General features: G+C 33.0%; 1 protein-coding gene across 1 annotated transcript in view; it reads left to right on the forward strand.

The window, feature by feature from the left end:
- The window catches only part of LOC146535270 (cell adhesion molecule Dscam1-like), a 120,439-nt gene that overhangs the window by 36,831 nt on the left and 64,233 nt on the right, over positions 1–19,375 (forward strand). Inside the window, exon 5 of the mRNA XM_085191926.1 lies at positions 15,495–15,531. Coding sequence (XP_085048052.1) covers positions 15,495–15,531 — 37 coding nt within the window. The remainder of the gene's footprint in view (positions 1–15,494; positions 15,532–19,375) is intronic.

Consider the following 19,375-nt stretch of genomic DNA (forward strand, 5'->3'; position numbering starts at 1 on the left):
ATTCTAAGCCATATCTCTTATCACTATACCTAATCTAATGCTTATAGTTAAGTCGTGAATTTATGTTGAACTGCATAAATCCGGATTTAGCCGCTTCGAGCCGGATTTCGACCAAAACCGGCGCACAGCCAATCAGTGAGCTTACCCTAGTTAGGTGGATTTGCATTTTAATATAACAATGTTTTGTAATTTCTTTGTTGATTACAATTATTTCATATATTAATCTATTCTATATATATAAAAGGACTTGTCCTCACTGACTGAGGTAAGACGCACGCACAGCCGTAACCGCTGATGGTAGAAACCTTAAATTTGGATAAAAGTTTACTTTCGTAATCTGGACATCCACTAAGAAGGGATTTTGAAAAATTTTAACCCTAAAGGGGTGAAATAGGGGTTCAAAGTTTGTATGGAAAAAAATTTAAATCGGCACCGATTTTTATAAAATTTGAAATTTAGATTTTTAAAAGTATTTAATTGAACACGTGTTTCATAGTTTTCTAGAATTCTCCCCCTAAGGGTGCAAATAAGGGGTTGAAAGTTTGTATAGGTTTTTTTTAAGTCGTCACCAATTTTTATAACATTTGAAATTTAGACTCTTAAAGGTATATAGTTAAACACATGTTTCATGGTTTTCTAGAATTCACCCCCTAAGGGTGCCAATAAGGGGTTGAAAGTTTGTATGGAAAAATCTTTAAATCGTCACCGATTTTTATAAAATTTGAAATTTAGTCTCTTAAAAATATTTGATTGAACACATGTTTCATGGGTTATTCAAAATTCACCCTTAAATACGCAAGCGAAGCGGCGCGCGTCCGCTAGTAATATATAATTATTCATTATGTGTTGCTCGCGCCTAAAACATTTCTTTGCCGAATATGATCCAAAAGTACTGGCTATTTTAAAATATTTAAATGTACCAGGTACCAAAAATCTAATTATACCCAATTTAAGCTTTGGTAGTTAGTTTACAAATATAACCCTTTATATTGATAAGCACATTAGGTAGATTGTGCAAAAAAACTATAATCCGCCATTTTGTTGCTGCGGCCATTTTGGATTAACGATATAAATTATATTTTATTTGATTGCAACATAACTGAATGGTAAACCAAATTTTAGAATTTGGGCACTGGGAAGTCAGTCAAAGAGCTTCAGTCAGAGGTTCTAAGATTTCATACATTAACTAACACACATAGGACGACAAGTAAAATCAAAATATTGTGCTTAAATGCAGGTTATGTTTATAGTATAATGGTAACTAATATACGAATATTTTAGTGCTTACTTAGAAAATGTATATAAATTTGAATGTTAGGAACTTAGGAAAAAAGGAGCATATAAGAGCAGGAGGTTCAAATCTGGCTACTTTCAAATATCTATATGTTTCAAATTGATATTTTATTTCCTAAATATGAATTAACAATTTGACAATGTTAAGAATAGAATGGATTTGTAGTTAAGAAAGAGTAATGATAACTATTTATTCTTTATTATACTCCTCTTTAAAGTAAATATTCCCTGGGTTTACACAGTGTATTTCAAAAATGCTTTAAACAAGTATCCAAATAATATAAACATAACGTAATAAAATGTTAATCACTCTGTTTTTACAATAAAAAAATGACAAATTTTCGATATGAAAATTTTATTTCATCTCATTTCAAAGTACATTTGCATGGCGAAAATTTCCAATTTCATATCCATCAGGAAACTTATAACTCATTTACGAGGTTGTTTAAAATCAAATTATTGAATTTATGCTCGTTTTCGTTCATGACCCGGTTAAGATTAATCATATTATATATTTCATAATATTTACCAAATTATATATTTTTTAGGTTCGTATTGTATCCCGCATATAACAAGGAAGGTAGGGGGAACCTAGTGTTAATACACTCCGTACTCCACCAAATTTAAGTATAGTTCCAAAATATAATTAATCCCCGTTCACAAAATTTTGTATTAGATTCTAACTCGGCAAAGTTAATTATTATAATATTTTAGTCTCCCTCTAGTACAGGACAAAGAGTAGCGTTGAGTTCGGCAACTCAACTGAAGGAACTCAACTAAAAGAAGGTACAGTCGAATCCGTACAATTTTTTTAGGAATAAAATTTTTTAAAACATAATTTTGTTTGTTTCTTTACAAAATAATAAAAAAAAACAAGTCTATTTTTTTTCAAGTCTGTGTTTTTTAAGAGTTTTTAAATAAAAACAAGGCACTCTCAGTTTTGTGATACATTTTTAATGAACTGTATTAATGAAAGGAAAGGATAGAGACCAACCAAGTTCGTTAGCGCGTAGGACGTTTGAAGTATACTCGTGCTAGAATTACAAGATGTCGTAGTCACCAAATTAATTTTCTACTTTAAAGCACAGTAAGATGCGTTTGGAGTCTAATATAATAAAATTGAATAAAGACTATTAGATAAATATTGTTAAAGCCAGTCATAGCGCAGAAGAACAAGCGTCGACAGTAAAAGCGATGGGTTATGGTTTTGATTCCCACTCTAGGAAAATAAAATGTTGTATATTTTCATTTCCTCGTTTTGGTACCGAGGTAGCGTGGCATTGAGTTTCGCGACTCAACAAATGACTTTCCGCCAAAATCTGGAGGCAATGCATGGTAAGTGGCGGAATTCAACGCCGCGCTTCACCTCGACACCAGAGCGCAGAAATGAAAATATACATTTAAATAAATATTACACTTCCTAGAGCGGATATCGAACACACGTTGCGACGCGTTTACCGGTCGCCACGACTAGTTAAGGTATAAAAATAAATAATAATTAAAATAAAAACGTATAGAGAATGATGCTATTTATTAAGACATACATATTTAACATATACATTAATTTATATTTTTACTCTAAAATATAATTCGAACAAGCTACCTTCAATATTATACGAGATTTTTAAATTTTTGCATTTTGGCTGATATTCGTAGTATTGAAACTGTCCACTCACTATCTATTACGTTTTAACCGAGACACCTCTGTGACAGACAGATGGACTGACAGGAAAGCTTAGTAAAGTCCTCGCATTTTGGGGTTGTGGTGTTTTAATTATTGGAAAACCAAAACCAATATAGATAGACGTGTGAAGGTTCGATTCCTACTTGGACTCCGCTCCCCACTTTCCGCCCAATTTCGCAGGCACTATGTGTTGCGTAGCGGCAGTTGACGTCGGCAATGCCTTGAACATTTGATGATGAGTGGAGAACAGAGAGTTCTATCAGCTTTCCGTTCTCTCAGCAAGCTATATGCGAGAAGCTAATCAAATTTTTTTGCCTTTCGAGATATGTTATAACATTTTATAAGCTATTAAAAGAGACATGATCACCTATATTAAAATACAAATTTTAACTATAAAATATGAATTTTAAAGTAAAATTTGCATGTGGGTACACCGTTCATAAATCTAGAGCTTACTTGCTACCAGATTTGTCGTAATCGCCTTACAAAATGTATGTACATACAATGTATGGAGGCAAATATTCTGGACACTAGCAGAAACAAATGAGTATTGCTTACACTAAAATACTATTCGTATTTGTACTTGTTCGAACAGGTTACTGTAGGTTCAATTTTTTCTTCAGCTTTACGCAGTATCATCAGTTTAGCTGGGTAGGCAGAGGGAACCTGTAGTTAAGACATTCTGTTTCCCATATTCCGCCAAATTCTGGAGCAATTGCATATCGAGCAGCGGAACTCAACACCGCGCTTTGCTCAACACAAGAGCGGATGAAATATTTCATTTCCTCGAATGGGTCACACAATAATGACCCTGTGTCACGACTGGCCTCAACTCTGAAAATTTAATTACTTATATTTCCCCGCTCTGGAAAACAAAATACGGCGTTAGGTTCCGCCACTCAATAAGCAACGTCTTGAATTTGGGTACAAAATGAAAAACAGATTACTTAACATTAGTTAAATTACTTAGTTTTCCTGGGCTTTGAGGGAAAAGCGTGAAGCTGATAAAAATACACCACCTTCCTTTCATTCGCTGTATAAGGAATGTATTTTTACGAATCACGAAAACTATTTAGATGATTGTTTCCTTTACACAATAGGTTGATCTTTTCCCTATTTCCGGATACAAGCGATCGCGTGCTTAGTACATTTTAATTTGTTCCGCTTAAAGTGAAAGAAGATGTTTTTTTTTATATTTTTCCTCTTAGAAAATGGATATTTAATAATGTTTTAAATTATCTATTGATAATATAGGCACAACGGCTTATTAAGCTGGAAACCCACTCAGGAGTATGAATTATTTTCATTTTCTCTTAAGTTCCAGTAACAAAACAAGCAGTGTTGAGTTCCACCATTCAAAATTTGATTTCGAATTCGAAAATCGGACGAGGGGATCGGAGTGTCTTAACAATAAGTTCTCTCTATCTAACCCAACTCCAGCAGAAGAATCCAGCAGTCTAATAGTAAATTACTAAACTAAATAATTATTCTATACAAAATATGAATTCAAAGCATTTGCCTAACACCAGATAAATCCCAGCACATTGCGAACTAATCAGTGTCTCTCCTGTATATATTTAGTTCGTAATTTGCATTTTAAATTGAAGTAAATTGATTAAATACGAGGTACCGAGGAAATTTCCACATACACTTATTTATAAGCAAATATACAATTTTCTTAATGAAATCCTTGTAGCTTAGTTGGTAGAATATGTATGAATTTCGGCAAGTTGTGTGTGGGTTTATATTCTCGACAATATATTATATAGTTCATATTAAAAGATATAGCTTTTTTCCGTTCTCCACTTTCAGCACGAAATATGATGAGATTTACCTACAGAAAACATTAAATACCTTATTTTCTCGAGTGGTAATCGAACCCGCAAAGGTTACGTTTACAGTCGTACACTTGTTCCCCTGTGCCACGACTGGCCTCGCCTTATATAGCTTATAGGTACATATACAATCCAATATTAAAGTCAACCATTAGTTACAGTCCAGAGCATGACTTACAAGATTATCTTCCAAATAGGTCACTACTCACAAAGCGTATGTCAAGATAAACACAAATCCGTATATCCTCAGGTGCACCGGAGATCGCATTTGTTGCTGATATTACCTGTAAGACTGGCTTGGCATATATCTGGCACAAGGTATTAAAACTGTAGAATGGAGTGCCTTAACACTAGGTCTAGGCCTAGACAAAGACAGTAGTAAGTACTAAGGCACTAGTGTCTTTCTTTAATTTTCTACCTTGTTAGCTCGAGCCCAAAATAAAAAATATGAAAAATATCCATGGAACTGTCTCAAAACAATATTTTTTTAAATAAATATATCTCTTATGTATAATGTTTTGAAAATTTTGTTCAAGCACTTGATTGAAAAAAGGCGCAAACTATTATGGAAGTTGTACGAAATAAGAAAGGAAAAAACCGAATAAAAATTTTAAAAAAAAATTCTTATCAATAAAAAAAATAATATCATCATAAAGCAGAGACTATTTTTGATTAAATCAAAATTCCGCATTTCATTTCCTCAATACGCCTCCAGAATTGAGGAGTATCTTAACACTAGGCTTCCAGATTTTCTCTACCTATCCTGCTATGTGCGGGATACAGCGTGAAGATGAAAAAAAACCAAAAATGTTAGTATCGATGTGTCTTCCGCTAAAAGTGTTAAGTAAGCATTCTTTGTACCTACTATCTTCTAATAACAAGTTACGAAATATAAAGTGTAGTCTTTTGTTTCCTTCAGCAAAAACTTTAACCAATTGCTGTCAACAACACCTCTTAAGTTTACTAAGTGTTTCACGCTGAATTTACAAAATATAATCTTTTGAACTATAAAATTTAAATTTAGTTGTACTTACAAAGGTTTTGTAGCTTAGTGGATAGTAAGGTGGGCAGAGAGAATTTAACGTTAAGACACTCCGCCTGAAGAAATTGTGCTTATAGGAGTAGTGGAGATGGTCGAGCTGATCTGTAAGATTATAGAAAATAGATAATAAATATATAATGTTTCCATTTGTTTTGGGGCGATATCACGTGGCGTGGATTCAGCCTGTTAACAATTAGAGAATATTTAGAGGATAAACATGTATGGAATTAATGTCTATTGAATGTAATGCAGGATAGCTGCCAACTAATGTAATAGATTGTACCATTGATTTTGAAAAGAGCAACTGTTGAGTTTCTTGCCGGCTCTTCGCAACAGAACTGCCTTCCGAACCGGTGGTAGCTTTTTGTTCATATGTTCATTCGACGATTCAAAAGTGCTTATAATAATTGCCTATTTGAATAATGAATATTTTGAATTTGAATTTGAACACGCAAGATCGCAAATTCGGGCTAAGTGAAAATGGAGAACGGAGTGTCTTGACACTAAAATATCTCTACCAGCGTGAAATTATATATCTCACCAAAAAACAGATACATATAACATAAAGTTTACATAAGTCCAAAAAAATATATTAAAAACAAAAATCTCCATCACAAAGTAAATATGATATTAAAAACGCGGTCTCTTTTATCTTATTAATGTTGCATATTCATGCATATTCTGCACAATGTCACCCTCGTTGCCGCCGCCGTCGCTGTCGCTGTCGTGATAAATACATAATTAATAAGGCGTGTAAGTTTTTGGGGCACCGAGGCTGGAAAATAGACCATTTTGGAATTAAAATAGACCAGGAAAACTTCAACGGCACAGTTGGCAAGTCTTATTTTACATATTATTGTATTGGGTTTAAATTAAAGTAAAGATTTCTTGTGTTTCTTTTCACACTAGCTTCTCTTTTCATCTCGCATACATCTTGGAGGCAGAGGGAACCTAGCATACCCTATTTATCCTGCTTATGGTTAATATAGTAAGTTTCATTATTATAAACACAAACAAAACTCATATTAACTAATTTACATTATATGAAAACACGTATATACGAGTTTACATCAACTAATTCGATTTTCCCAAACTCTCATCATGTACAAGTATAACCCAGTACATTACAAATGCTGTCAGTCTTGGCTACATCAGCTTGCATATTTATGAGGCGTCCGTAGTAATGAAGGCAGTGCTAATGAAAGCAGATACGTCTTGAATTTGGTCGTATTATTTATTCTTTTGTTGGTTCTTGAATTGTAGTGATAGTGAGTGTTTTTTTATAGAAGATTTGACTACGTCTGGCTGTAAATGCATAGAATTACTTGGAAATCATTACGTTTTTCGCTTTCCACCATATTCAAAATAATTCAAATCTGGAAACAAGTGTCAAACCACTGCGCTCTACACTTTAAATCATAAACATACTCTATTTTCAGATTTATACTACATTCAATTTGAACCCACGATTCCCCCCCACAATTCCCCCCATATTCATTTAAACACGTTCTATGATTAATATTCCTTAATAAAAAAAAACTAAAAATCAACTTTACGCTGTATCCCGCACCCAACAGGGTAGGCAGAGGGAACCTAGTGTTAAGACACTCTGTTTCCCACTTTCCGCCGAATTCTGGAGGCATTGCGTATTGAGTGGGGGAACTCAACGCCGCTCTCGACACCACAGCGAATAAATGAAAATGTAAATTTAAATAAATATTTCACTTCTTCGAGTGGGGATCGAACCCACAACCGCCGCCATCCTTGTGCCGCTGCGCCACAACTGCCATATCATATTCCTTAATTTTGAAAGGAAAAACAGCTGCTTATAAAATGTATTTACTTAATACGGTTCTATACATTGGAAGACCAGCAATAATAGAGTGGGGATCTCCCTAATCTCATCGGCCTCGTATTTATTCTCGATATAAATTAGTATTGGCTATTTCTAGTGTGAATCAGAATTGTTTGCGCTTTTAACTGATTACATTGAATAAATAATAACTTCATGCATGTTTTTGTATAGGAATAAAAGGAGAAATCGGTGGTTATACGTCATTGAATTTTGAATTTTGATGAATTTTCTTCTTATATATACTAATAGAATAAGTGGAGAACGGAAATATCTTAACACTAGGTTCTAGAATTCCCTCTGCCTATCCTTCTGAAAAAAAACAGCTCATTTCTTCCAATTCCTAGCCAACCTCCGCCCCAAAAGCACCACGGCTTACTTTTTATTGGTTTTGAATTGAATTTTACAATCAACTAGTTGTGGCTATGAGTGTATACTCATAGCCATAACTAACGTACGTATGAAATATCGTATTTCGACTTATAACTAACCTTAAATATTATTAGTATTCAAATTTTAAAGCACAAAATTTTTTCGACTTACGAAAAAAAAAGAAAGACGAACTAAAATAAGATAAAACATAAGAGCAACTGCTTACTCCCAAACCCAATTGACATTAATAACTGGAACACAATCACTAACTAAAATTCATTAAGATATGGGGGGGGGGGGCGTCCACATAAATATTTAGCAGTGTAATACATTAGAAGGCAGAAGCTATCCGTGAATTATGTATTACGGTTTGGTGCAAGCGAAACGCGGTTCGCCTAATGTTATTACATTACCTTCCTTAAGTAATGAGTTGGTTGTCGATTTTATACCTGGAACGTATCTAGGGTAGGATTTTAGATGTTTATGTATATACATACATACATACATGTTATACCTGTATAAATGAAATATTTTCTTTTTTTCTATTTGGCTTATACATATACTAGAACCTTAGGTAATATGTAAAGGGAACCTAATATTAAGAGAGACTCCACCCTCCACTTTTCGTGCCATTTTCGAAACACTGCGTAGAGGAACCCTTGTTACCAGAGCAATGACATGAAATTGATTTATTACCTTCAATGGCAATCGTAGCCACAACCGCTACGTTTACAGTCCGCGGTTAACGCCGTGCCACCGTGCCGTTATTAATAATATGCACTTATAATTAAAATTTTCTTAACAATTAATGTTTTTAAATATCGTTTTGTCGATCGAAAAACAGAATTAATTAAAGGTAGCATATTAAACACTCTATTAAATACTATATTTAATAGAATAGTTAATATCTGAAAATATATTCGTTGGTACTTATCTTTTATTTTAAAAAAAATGAGGTATCCTTATTTTTTACGAGATGTCTAACATTTAGACACCTTCCATCCTAATACTAGATCCATAACTTTCGCTTAAAAAGTTCGCTTTCCGCTTATAACTTAAGATATATCTTTACTGGTGTTTCTGTATCGAATTGACTTTTACATACCATGAATAACGTACACGAGGAACCTAGTAAATAAACCAGATTCGTTAGATATTGATTAAAGCTACTTCATCGAATGGTACTTCAGTAGCTTATACTAGTTAGCAGTATTTATATAGAATATCTTTTATATAGGAAGATAAAAGGAAGATATAGAAGATAAAATAGTAATATTTATTATTCTATTTTCTTTGTTGGTTAAGGCTTTTAATAAATATAGTAAATTACTTAATGTTTTCTTTATTTTCCTGTGTTAGAACAAATAAGCAAATATATACGCAGCAGAGGCAAGACTGTTAGGGTTCGATTCTCACTCAGGGGAATAATGTATTAAATATCTTAATTTCGTTGTTCTGGTAATGAGATCCGACACTCAACACGCAATGCCTCAAGAATTCAGCGGAATGCGAGAAACGGAAATGTCTTAATGGGAAACGGATTGTCTTTGTTTATTAAGTTCCCAGTTAGTTCCCCTCTATCCGGCACATAACAGGGTAGACCGAGGGAACCTGGGAAAATTGTGTTAAGACACTCCGTTCCATTAAGATACTTCCGTTCCTCGCACTCAGCCTCAACTCAGCTCAGTAGTCCTGGAGCCATGGCGTGTTGAGTAGCTGATATTTCATTTCTTCGAGTAGGAATCGAATCCACAATCCTCTCGCGTTTACAATCTAACGCGCGTGCCTGGCCTCGGCATTATATTAATCCATATAACTTGAAGTAAAAAAAAAACTTTTAAAATATACTAACAAAAACACAATTTAACCCGCAAACGACATATAAAACAAACATTATAAGCTCTCACAGTGACGAGGGTGCGACGTTATGTCACTAGGATTATTATAGACTTGTATTGGGGGTTACATTAATTTATAGCTTCTACAGATTTTCTGCAGCTTCTCTTGGTCTTATATAGCATACCAGCTGTTTTTTGCGACTTTGTCCGTGGACAAATGGAAATAGCTAAGGATTTTGTTTAACACGAGACTAAGTGCACTAATATAAGGTGGAATATAATTAATGTAATGCAATGCCACGCCGGCTTCTATTCTAAAAACGGGATTCCAATACCACTTTTTTATTCTATTATTAGAAAAAGAAATTGTTACTTCATCGATCTTAGGCTGAAGTCATCTCAAATTGTTAGAGGCGTGATTCAATCCGAGAAGATGCTTTAAATTTCGTTTCGCTGATCTTATACGTAATAGTTGGGATAAGCTTGCTCGATAGATAGCTGGAGTGGAGAGAGAAATTAAACCTTAATACAAAGTGGTAAGGTTGAAAATTGAAAATGAGAGAACAACTTTTATTGAATTGAAACGTTTTTGTTTACTACGAGGAATTCTTTTAAAATGGACTATAAAAGTTTTGTAAGTTTTTTTCTTTTATTAATTTTATCAATATTGAATATTAATTTTATTATGAACTAGTTATCGCCTGCAACTGTTTATACGTGTATTTTAGAGCGTATAATGAGAGTTTGTTTTTTTTTTGTTCCCATACCAATTTCGTGATTATAATGACGGAGTAGAAGTTAGGGGAAATAAATAATTCTTAGTCATTCTCTCTCATCATTCTCCCACAAAAGTGAAGAAGAAAGTATCTTGATACTAGGTTCTCTTTATCAATCCTTCCACGACGACAAAACCATGCAGTTAGTTTTTTTCATAAATTAATATTTATTTACTAGGAATATGATGATTGCTCAGACTTAATTCTATATCCCCAGGTTCCCTCTTGTCAGATACAGCGTGGAGCTAAAAAAACATATAAACATTTCTCGATTAACAAGCCGCAATAACCTTCAATATATAAAATATATAAGAGCAGATAGCAAATAAAAAAGTTAGAGTCGAAGTATTAAACATAAAGCCCATTACAAGGTTCTCAGTGGAGTTTCATACTTGTTTATGGGATGAAATTTACAAGCAAAGCTTTTTGGCTAACGTTGAAAAGTTAACTATGTGTTTACTTTGCCTTTTAATTTTAACTCTATGAACGATGTCATTCAGCGATCAAATTATCAAAGGACAACGTGTTAGTTAGTTAGACGGTGCTATTATATGTCTATATATATATATATATATACTTATCTTATAAAGCTTTTGTTTGTTTGGTTTAACATACTAATCTCAGGAACTAGTGATACGAATTGATTTTTTTTTGTGTTGGATAGTCCATTTCGTTCATATAGATAGAAGCTTGGTGTTTTCTGTGCTTTAAGGGAACTTAGATCTAAATATTTAATATTAATTTCAAGTTGATCTCGAGATAGAGATAGAGATAAATAGTCTTCACAGATGGGCAGACAGACAACAAAGTGATCTTATAAGAGTTCCGTTTTTACCTTCCTAGGCACGGAACCCTAAAAATGAGAAATTATATATTATACTTATTTACCAAGATATTTTCACAAAATAAAAATACCGCTCATTCCTAGTTTGTTTCCCTAATATCGGAGGATTCTCTGAGAAATGGTTTAGAGATAGCGCCGTCACATCTTAACTCTAAGTAATATATCATCCGAGCTTACCACCAACTTTCAACGGGAAAAACTTGTGATAAGCTTTTACCGTTTACACTGATGGTGGTTTTTAATTATGATAGATATTTTAAAATTGTTTTTTTGGATTTTTTGTTTACGCTATTGATTACAGTCAAATAGTAATGTATATTTTTCATAATTCTTCATTATTGAAAATTACGTCTTTTTATATTAGAATTTAGTAGATTAGGTAAAATTAATCGCCATCGTGGCACAGCGGTATAGCATCTGAGTATAAGCAAGGTTGTTGTAAGTTCGATTCCTACTCTGAGAAATGTATTATTTTCATTTCTTTGCTCTAGCCCTCTCTTCGCTCTATTGCGTACTCTTATTGTATAAAGAATAGTGAAGCGTCATAAAAAAATACCTAATATAGCGAAAGAATATATCGATCAAGGGAGTGTGGGTTCAAAACGCATTCATTAATTTGGGAAAATTGATAGATAAGATGTGCTTACTTAAGTCAATTTGTTCTTTTTTTTAATTTAAAATCAAAAAGAGAAGAAAATTTGCATTTGCTTATAAATTTTCCTCCAAATATAAATCGAATCCACAACCACCGGATTGATATCGTTCTACTACCCCACTATGATAAAGACATTGTATAAACATAATAACACAGCAATTATCTCCCTGTATCTAAATAAATGTATGAACATCCGGTACGGTGGGAACAACGCTGTTTGTTGGCTGTAGCCAAATAACTTGGAAAGCAAATATTTACATCAATACCGGCGTAATATGCCAAGTTGGGGGGTTGTGTTACGTGAATTACATCGTATTTGATACTGAAAGGTAGCTTATTTGTTTCTAGAGATATTTTTTTTATTGAAACATCTCTGTATTGATATGAACAGTGTTATCTACAAAAATTATATTAATTGTAAAGTTAAAGTCAATTAAAGTAAAGTCAAAGTTCATATTACATACATAGCAGGGTAGGCAGAGGGAAAATAGTGTTAAGAAGTTCTTGTTTTAATGTGTCTCGGGTCACGGGTCACGAATTCGATGACAAGGGGTAACGGAAGTGCTAACGGGGAACGGAGTGTCTTAACACTCTACCTACCCTACTATGAGCGGAATACAGCGTGAAGCTAACAAAAAATACTAAAGTTATTCATAATTATCGACCTGGTTAAATAAATGCGATGTTGAACTCCGTAGCTCAACACTTCCTATCAAATTAATAAGAAGTCAAAAGTATTTAAATACTAGCTTCTAAATTTCAATTAAATAAGTATAAAAAAATACATTCTAGTACCCGATTTAGTCGATTTAACTGAATTTAATCCTTAATAATCCGATTTAGTGCAGGCGGGACGTGCCCAGCTGAGCGTGATAGCTTTCATTTTAGTTATTTTTTTCATAAATATTATTACTATTATTTTTATAATTAAAATCGATGCATTCATGCTAGTATATTTCGATTACGTTGACTATTAATAATAAGGTATATTTTATTTAGCTTTGAAAATTATTTTCACATGGCAGGCGGAGAGAACAGAGACACTTCGGTCACGTTTTTTCCGAAATTCTTAAATATATTAGACGTTGAGTAGTAGCAGACCTCAATGCCGTACCTTCTTATACAAGACCAAAATATTATAAAATATCTAAAATAAACTTATATGTTAATAATATTTGAAAACGTCGACAGCAACGAAGTTATAATCTCTACAAACATTTTATTTACGCCAACAGAGCACTCTTCGATTTTCGCAATTTTGTTTGGTGTAGAAGCGATATGACTTGCTTATTTCTCCTTTGTATTTTAGAATATAAAACATTTTTCTAGACATACTAAAAGTATTATCATCTTAATATTTTCCTGCTTCTCTTGTATATATCAGAAACAAAGAGTGTAAAGACACTGAGTTTTCCAATTTCTGCCTAATTTTAGAGAAAATTTGTGGTCAGTGGTGGAACGTAACGTGCAATACGTGTTATCGTTCTACCAATAGAAAGTAATTCCTTAGCTTATATGGAAATCGAACTCACAACCTGTCCACTAACCTCACTTTTACAGTCATATGCTGTCCAACTGGGTCATAGTGGTGTCAGATAATTTAAAACATATTATATAAATTCCTTTAAAGATAACTATTACAACAACAATAAACAGACATCATAATCCATACCTATATTATAAATTCGAAAGTAACTCTGTCTGTCTGTCTGTCTGTCTGTCTGTCTTTTCCGCAATCAGGGCCAAACCGCTAATTTAATTGTGATAAAATACTCATATAGAGATACTTGAGGGTCCCGGGATGAACATAGGATACTTTTTTTTTCTCATATTTGTAATATTTTCGTTATATACCAATATATTAAAATAATTAATTTGACAAGGAATTTATTCCGCCATGTTAATAACAATCGTCGCTACGCGTTGCTAAGCAACAGCTTGCAAAGTTTGCTGTTTTAAGAAAACGTCACCCACAGTGAGTTTGCTTAATGCATACATGGTGCGCGCCGATATAGATTTATACAAATCTCTTTATACAAATCATTAACAAAAATTAGATGATTTCTATAATTTGATATTCATCCATATGAAAATAAATATAATAGTCACTTTTAGCATTTCATCTAGATGGAAATTATAATTTACTGTATAACATTCTAATAAATAATTAAGATGTGACTGATTCCAAATGACCTAGCCTTCGGGTGGCATAATATGAGTATGACCGACGCGAACGGGCGGATGACTTTGATGATTTTGTAAATTTTTATAGATTTTCGAATTACTATTATTTTTTATGTAATTATTTGCTGCTTATAATTAATTTATCTCAGTTATCTATACCGATGTTATACACTTAAAATATCGTAATTTTAATCATTTGAGATTTTATTTAATATTGTTCGCAAAAATTAATAATTATTTAATATAGAAAAATGTTTAGTACGCGCGCACAGCAAACTTTAGGTTTTTTTTTCTAACATTTAGAATTTCCTTTAGTTACTTTTACTTCTTTGGTTTGTTCATTTCGGTTACTCAGATATTTTTTCTAATAATAAATCTCCACTTATTATTATTTTTTAACTTATTTTAATGATTTAATTTAATTAAATAATTGATATTATATTATATTTTCGCGGGCGTAGCCGCGTCCGGGCCCACTAGTATATCTATATATATAAAAGGACTTGTCCTCACTGACTGAGGTAAGACGCACGCACAGCCGTAACCGCTGTGCGTAGAAACGTTAAATTTGGACAAAAGTTTACTTTCGTAATCTGGACATCCACTAAGAACGGATTTTGAAAAATTTTAACCCTAAAGGGGTGAAATAGGGGTTCAAAGTTTGTATGGAAAAAAAATTAAATCGGCACCGATTTTTATAAAATTTGAAATTCAGACTCTTAAACGTATATAATTAAACATATGTTTCATGGTTTTCTAGAATTCAACCCCTAAGGATGCAAATAAGGGGTTGAAAGTTTGTATGGGAAAATTCTTAAATCGCCACCGATTTTTATAAAATTTGATATTTAGATTCTTAAAAATATTTAATTGAACATATGTTTCATGGTTTTCTAGAATTCACCCCCTAAGGGTGCAAATAAGGGGTTGAAAGTTTGTATGGAAAAATCTTTAAATCGCCACCGATTTTTATAAAATTTGAAATTTAGGCTCTTAAAAATATTTCATTGAATACATGTTTCATGGGTTATTAGAATTCACCCTTAAATACGCAAGCGAAGCTGCGCGCGTCCGCTAGTATACAAATAAATATTAATATGTATTTATTTTCATTCACAGGTCTATCTATGGGGATCCGGCAGAAGAATAAGAAATTGTAAGCATAACAATTACTTATATATCTTTTTTTTTCTCTTTTTATTTTCCCGAACACCGTTGTATGTTGAGTGGCGTAACTCACTGCAGCGTTCTGCCACATTAAAAGAGTAAGGAATTGATAAATATTAAATAATTCGTTCCCCCGGGTGGGAATTGAACTCACAACCGCTGCGCCTCGACGGCCTCCAGTGGCAAAATTAACTTGATTTATACAGCCAGACGCTTTTTAACTTTGCGTTTCTTTTTTGTTATTTATTTTATAAATTTCCTTTAAAATCCATCGTTGTAAAACTCATTTCCCTAATGCCAATAATAGTCAGTTCACTTCAATCTTGTCAAAAAAAAGCTTGTCAATTTTAATGAAGCAGAAATAAATGTTCAGTGTATTGAGTTATATTGGAGGACTTCAATATTTTTCTGTTTCGTTGTAAATTGACCGGCTATAATTTGATTGGCAAATAACAATATCACAGGTTCGATTCTTGGTGGAGGCATTGTATTTTTGTAGAAAATGCTAAAAAAAATCGAATGTGAAGCGAGGCCGTGGTGGCGTAGTGGCTTAGCTGTACACCCGACTATAAAACGGTTGCGAATTCGATTCCCAAGTGTGACTGTAGCTAGACGGTCGTGAGTTCGATCCCTACTCAAACGGAATTAATTATTATATATTATTATTTTAACTTACCCTACCGTGTGGAATAGAGCGTGAAGCAGAAAAAAACAGCCATTTTTTAAGCTTACAAACTATTTAAACACTAAAAGCTATTATAAAACTATTAGCAGCAACTTCTATAAAATGAAGTATAAGCTGATCTAATATTTCTTAGCAAAAAGATAAGGCTATCTCATTGATACTCTTCATCTTAAATTAGGTCAAATGAAGAGGGATTAGGAGGAGGAGTACATGAACAGTTTAAAGCTAAAACGACGCGTTAATATAGCACACTAGTGACGTCATTGTCCGAAAGGGCTATGATTTTTTAACTTATAATTGTATATCACTTTTCATTTTCTCATAAAAAACAAACAACCAACAAACAAACCAAGCAATTTTAATATTTTTCAAAATCTTTCATAAATGAGCGATTAACTGACAGACAATGTTTAAGCCAAACTATTGAACTTTGAAAGTTGAAAGTTGAAATTTGGTAGGTTAGAAAATGTAGGAGATGGTCCTCTAAGCAAAGATTTCTCGAAACTGTTATAGGGACAGTATAATCGAGATATTTAATTATACGTCTTAATTATTTTTATTATTATATTAAAATCCAATTACCATAACCCACCATCCAAAAACACGTATAATAACATATTAAATTATAAAAATATTTAAAAAACATACTTAACAAGAAGCCCACATAGCCCTCACGTACAAATGCGACATGCCAAGTGATAAACACGAAGTAGCGTTACCGAGCACTCTGCTATATTGCTAATACACATTTACACGTATGTACGTACATACGTATGTACATACGTGGGTTCCTTCATATTAATGAGTATTAGAAGTTGAGAAAGTTGGGAATAAGAAATAGTATGTTTAAAATGTTTTAACTTTTGAATTTTCATGTATTTTTTTATATGTTCACCCTGTATTTGGTATACAGCAGGGACTCAACGATGAGTTTTATTTGTCATAGTGTTGAAGTGAAAATATAATTATCAATTTGAATAAATTTAAAATGGATTAAAGCTAAAAAAAGCTAAGATTAATGGTTGTATCCTAATCTCTTATTGCTATAACTATAAATCTATATTTATACTAATTATAAAGATATTGAGTTTGTTTGGTTAGTTGCGTTAACCTTAGGAACTAACGATTTAAATTGAAAAAATATTTTTCTGCGATTAGAGAAATCTTGGAAATACGTCCATATCATACATTACATGTCTTTGAACTTTCAGGATATTGTAGCGCAGTGGCACAAGGGACAGCAAATGTGACAGTTGTGGGATCGATGCCTACTCTGACTCTACTCTCTGATAACAAGGCAAAGCACGACGTAGAGTGCCACCACTCAGCACGCAATGCCTCAAAAATGTTTGATGGGGAACAGAGTGTCTTAACACTAAGTACACTGTATCTCTCATATAGCACGATAAGCAGAAGGAACGTAGTAAAAGCCGCGATTTTTTATTAACCTGAACAGAAATAGAACTCACAATCATCGTTCAAAGTAAGATTTTATCTCATTGCTCCACGAAGACATCTTAAAATATATAATACTTTAAAATGTTAAAATATATATTCTCCACACATCTTGAAACTAAGAAAGAAATATCAGTGCATTTCTCTAACATGTACGCTTCGAGACGTCCTCTTACAGAGCGACAGACAAATAATACGTATATAAACGGAAGATTGCGAGTAATTCTAACTATTCGTAGAGTACATGTCTTGAATTACAACTTGTTTACAATTAAGGGCTTCTTAGAAACATTGTGGATTAAAAAATGACAATTTGAAGTTTAAATATATGGATTTCAAATCCATTAATCCATCCATCCATTAATAGGTAGTCTATACACTGTACTGAAAAAAAGAAACCGCGCTTTGGTTTATTAATTTCAAAGACTTTTAGATTAAGAAAGAGAATGTCATTGTCATGTGAATGTCAGTCATCATTCAAGAAAATATCTTCTGCTGCTTGAAACTCCTTTCTAGTTTTTTGATTTTTTTTTTCTATATATATAAAGATTTTGTTGTAAAATGCATTTACATTTTCTCATGTCTTCCATGTACATACAGACGGCGATGAGTTACAATTTTATTAAATGTATAGATCATATTTATATGTATATAAAAAGCAGATATAAGAAAACATTCGATATCGAATGGAATGTGATATATTGGAACAGAGCAAGTGTTTTTTATCTACCCACAAAGTGGAATATATGGGGCCATACTTGTCATTTCTGAGGTGCGCTATTACACCGTTATTTCTATTTTAATTCAATTTGCTGCCATAATGTATCATCATCAACAGCCATCTTTTGTCCACTGTTGGACATAGGCCTTCCCCAATTCTCGCCACCACACTCGATCCTCAGCTTTTCGGACCCATCCGCTTCCCGCCAACCTCTTTATGTCGTCAGCCCATCTGGCAGAGGCTATGACGACATAATGTATAGATAGATAGAATATATACATTTTTTGTAATACACTTCTATTAGGATATTTTGTAATGTAATCTAAATAATTGAATTTGAACCATATATAATGAAACTTGACCCTAAATAGAGAAGCTCTTCGTAAGCTTCGGTCATATTCAATAGCGCTTCTAGAACTTTATGTTAAAAAGAATATTGATGAAAGCAAAAGCTCTATATTTAGATTAATTATCTAGTTACGTAACATATTTTTTCGAGATTTAATTGACTGATTTTTATCTTGAATTTTAATCTCACGCTGTATCCCCCACCATAGCATGATAGGCTGAGTGAATCTGATAACCTAGTGTTAAGTCACTCTGTTTTCATTGAGACACTTCGAAAATCAACGCCGCTGTTTGCCTAGTCACCAGATTTCCTCGAGTGGGAAGCCACAACCTCTCATGTTTACAATATATACGCGTGTTCCCTTTACCACGACTAGCCCCAAAAATACGATTTTAATAACCCAATAACAGTGTAACAGGCGGCACATTTCCTTCCAAGTAGGCTCAACACTAAGAAATACACGCGAAGTAAATATTAAACTTGCAAATATATCATTTTACTCCAAATGTTTGCCTTGAAACGTCAAACGTGATAACATATGTACGAGTATGTGTACAAAGATGAATGTATCTATATAATAAAGCTTATTAGTCTTGTATGAGTGTATGTATGAAAAAATACTG

Source organism: Heliconius melpomene, chromosome 10, assembly GCF_056956725.1.
Source record: "Heliconius melpomene rosina isolate 202511_hmr_F chromosome 10, ASM5695672v1, whole genome shotgun sequence".
NCBI classification, from domain to species: domain Eukaryota; kingdom Metazoa; phylum Arthropoda; class Insecta; order Lepidoptera; family Nymphalidae; genus Heliconius; species Heliconius melpomene.